This window comes from Notothenia coriiceps, unplaced genomic scaffold, assembly GCF_000735185.1.
Source record: "Notothenia coriiceps isolate Sejong01 unplaced genomic scaffold, NC01 NC01_scaffold00016910, whole genome shotgun sequence".
NCBI classification, from domain to species: domain Eukaryota; kingdom Metazoa; phylum Chordata; class Actinopteri; order Perciformes; family Nototheniidae; genus Notothenia; species Notothenia coriiceps.
The window spans coordinates 1-2,407 of NW_011349611.1; the positions used below are offsets into that span (position 1 = coordinate 1).

General features: G+C 47.6%; 1 protein-coding gene across 1 annotated transcript in view; it reads left to right on the forward strand.

The window, feature by feature from the left end:
- Positions 1–5: 5 nt before the first annotated feature.
- Positions 6–2,407, forward strand: part of als2b (alsin Rho guanine nucleotide exchange factor ALS2 b) — a gene marked incomplete at its 5' end in the record, with an annotated part of 11,008 nt that continues 8,606 nt past the window's right edge. The window contains 7 exons of the mRNA XM_010776366.1: positions 6–242; positions 329–500; positions 587–776; positions 1,141–1,206; positions 1,334–1,496; positions 1,982–2,113; positions 2,207–2,335. Coding sequence (XP_010774668.1) covers positions 6–242; positions 329–500; positions 587–776; positions 1,141–1,206; positions 1,334–1,496; positions 1,982–2,113; positions 2,207–2,335 — 1,089 coding nt within the window. The remainder of the gene's footprint in view (positions 243–328; positions 501–586; positions 777–1,140; positions 1,207–1,333; positions 1,497–1,981; positions 2,114–2,206; positions 2,336–2,407) is intronic.

Below are 2,407 nucleotides of genomic sequence, written 5' to 3' on the forward strand. Positions count from 1 at the left end.
AGCTATCAGAGGGGATCCGGGTCTGGGACGTGAGCGCCGGAGAGAAACACACCCTGCTGCTCGCAGACGGAGACTGCTACCGGCCAATCATCTACTACAGTGGGCAGCAGGTGAAGGAGGGGGCGGAGGAGAGCCACGCCAAGGAGCAGGGTCAACAGGAGGAGGAGGAGGGGGCGGAGGAGGAGCAGCAGAGGGCTGGGGGCTACACCCGGCAGCCTGTACTGCTCCCTTTCTGCATTGACGTAAGCACAAAGTTACTGGACTTTAAAAAGAATAAATGCAAAACAAACAATCGCTCCATGTGAAAGTGTCTCTCTGGTGTTTACAGCTCGGCTATGTGAGCAACGTGTTTGCCGGCGGCCAGCGCTGCGTGGTGCTGCTGGACAGGAACGTGATGGGCTTCATCGCCAGCCTCCACGAGCTCGCCGCCGCCGAGAGGAAGTTCTACTGCAAGCTGAGCAACATCAAGACTCAGATAATACGCCCCCTGCTGGAGCTAGGTACTGGACAACACAGAAAAAACGCCGAGAAGCATATTTCTCAATCTCTTTGGGTAAATATATTTCCTTGCCTGTCTTTCCTCCAGAGTCCCTGAGCTCGGCCCTGGGCCCGGTGGTCCTCGGGCTGCTGCAGACGGTGGCGGGTAGGTTCAGTCTCCTGTGTCACCTGACCGGACAGCACGCCGCCAGCCTCACCGGGAACCTGCGGCGCGTCCGTGACGTCAAGAGCCTCCTCGTCCTCGAACACGTCGACATCTTCCTCGACTCTTACAGCGAGTAAGCTTTCAAAAATAGAGACATTTGAAGCAAAAAATAACATCTTTTCAGGCTTTTCTTGTTCTTTCTGCTGCATATGAACACATTCAAGTGCTATAAATCTATAGTATGTGTACAGTAGAATATGTAACGTTCAAAAACAACATATTAGTGCCTTTCCAAAACATACGTGTTTCAAAGAGCCTTCCCTGATGTACTTTAAATTAATTTACTATATTTTAAAAGCTTTCCTTTTTCTAACCTAGGCTTTTTTTATTCATTGCTTTATTCATGACATGTTAGTTTTCATTTTTCATATCTTTGTGAAGCACTTGTAAACAGTTAAAAAGTTATTTTAAAAGTAATATTGCCTCTCAAATGAAAGGTACTGCAGCGCTGTGGGCAACTTGCAAGTGATGGGGGGTTTCCAGACCCTGACCAAACCCTCAATGTGAGTACACACACACACACACACACACACACACACACACACACACACACACACACACACACACACACACACACACAGTAAATGCTGAGTAAATCACATGATGAACTCTTACTGATTTCCTCTGCAGAGACTTCTTTGGGAAGAGTCCCGAGCTGCTGAAGAAGCTGTCTGAGTGCAGCGAGGAGACCCCCACCGTGGCCGACCTGCTGGGGGCGCTCTTCTACCTCCCGACTCGCCACATGCACGAGTACGGCCGCCTGCTGCTCAAACTGGCAACCTGCTTTGAAGTGGTGGGTCAGACAAACACAAGCATGCTGTACTTCTGTCTGTATGCCTGTAATGTTTGAAATGTTATTTGACTATAATCGACCACTGATGGAAGATACACACATGTGGTTGTATACTTTATGTTTTTCATTTGAAGATTATTTTGCAAGCATTAGTGTTTTTCTTTCCTACATTTAAAGGGACAGTTCACCCCAAAATCATAATTGCATCAATTGTTTCTCTTACATATAGTGCTACTTTTTAATCCATGCTACTAGTTCGGTAGAAAGAAAATAGTTCCTAGTCCACATACAACTCACAACAAGCTCTCTAGATTATTCTAAAAAATGAGTTGGAAAGAATTTATAATAATTCATCTTCAATGCTTTCAAAATGTTGAGATTTTGAGCTCAAGTCTTTGTAAATGTGCGTATATTTCTATTAGTAGAACCAGAATCTGCCTCTTTTTAGCACATTCTACATTGAATATTTCTGTGTGTTCGCTCAGAGCTCCGATGACTACCAGAGGCTGCAGGACAGCTGCTCCAAATTCGAAGCCTTAGCTCTTAAACTGAAGAGGAAGAGGAAGGACGCCGAATACACCTTCCACTTCTGGAAGACCTTCCCCGGCAAAATGACGGTAAACTCCCAGAGTGTGTGTGTGTGTCCTTCACAATGAGTCCTGGAGGGGTCACGTGATGTCACGCTTTGCTGAACGCTCTGTTCCCGACAGGACTCTCTGAGGAGGCCCTGTCGCCGGCTCATCTGCGAGAGCAGCAACAAAGCGCTGACGCTGCAGAACGCCGGCAGATTCTCCGTCAACTGGTTCATCGTCTTCAACGACGCTCTGGTCCACGCGCAGGTGAGCTCCACACACACACACACACACACACACACACACACACACACACACACACACACACACACACACAAA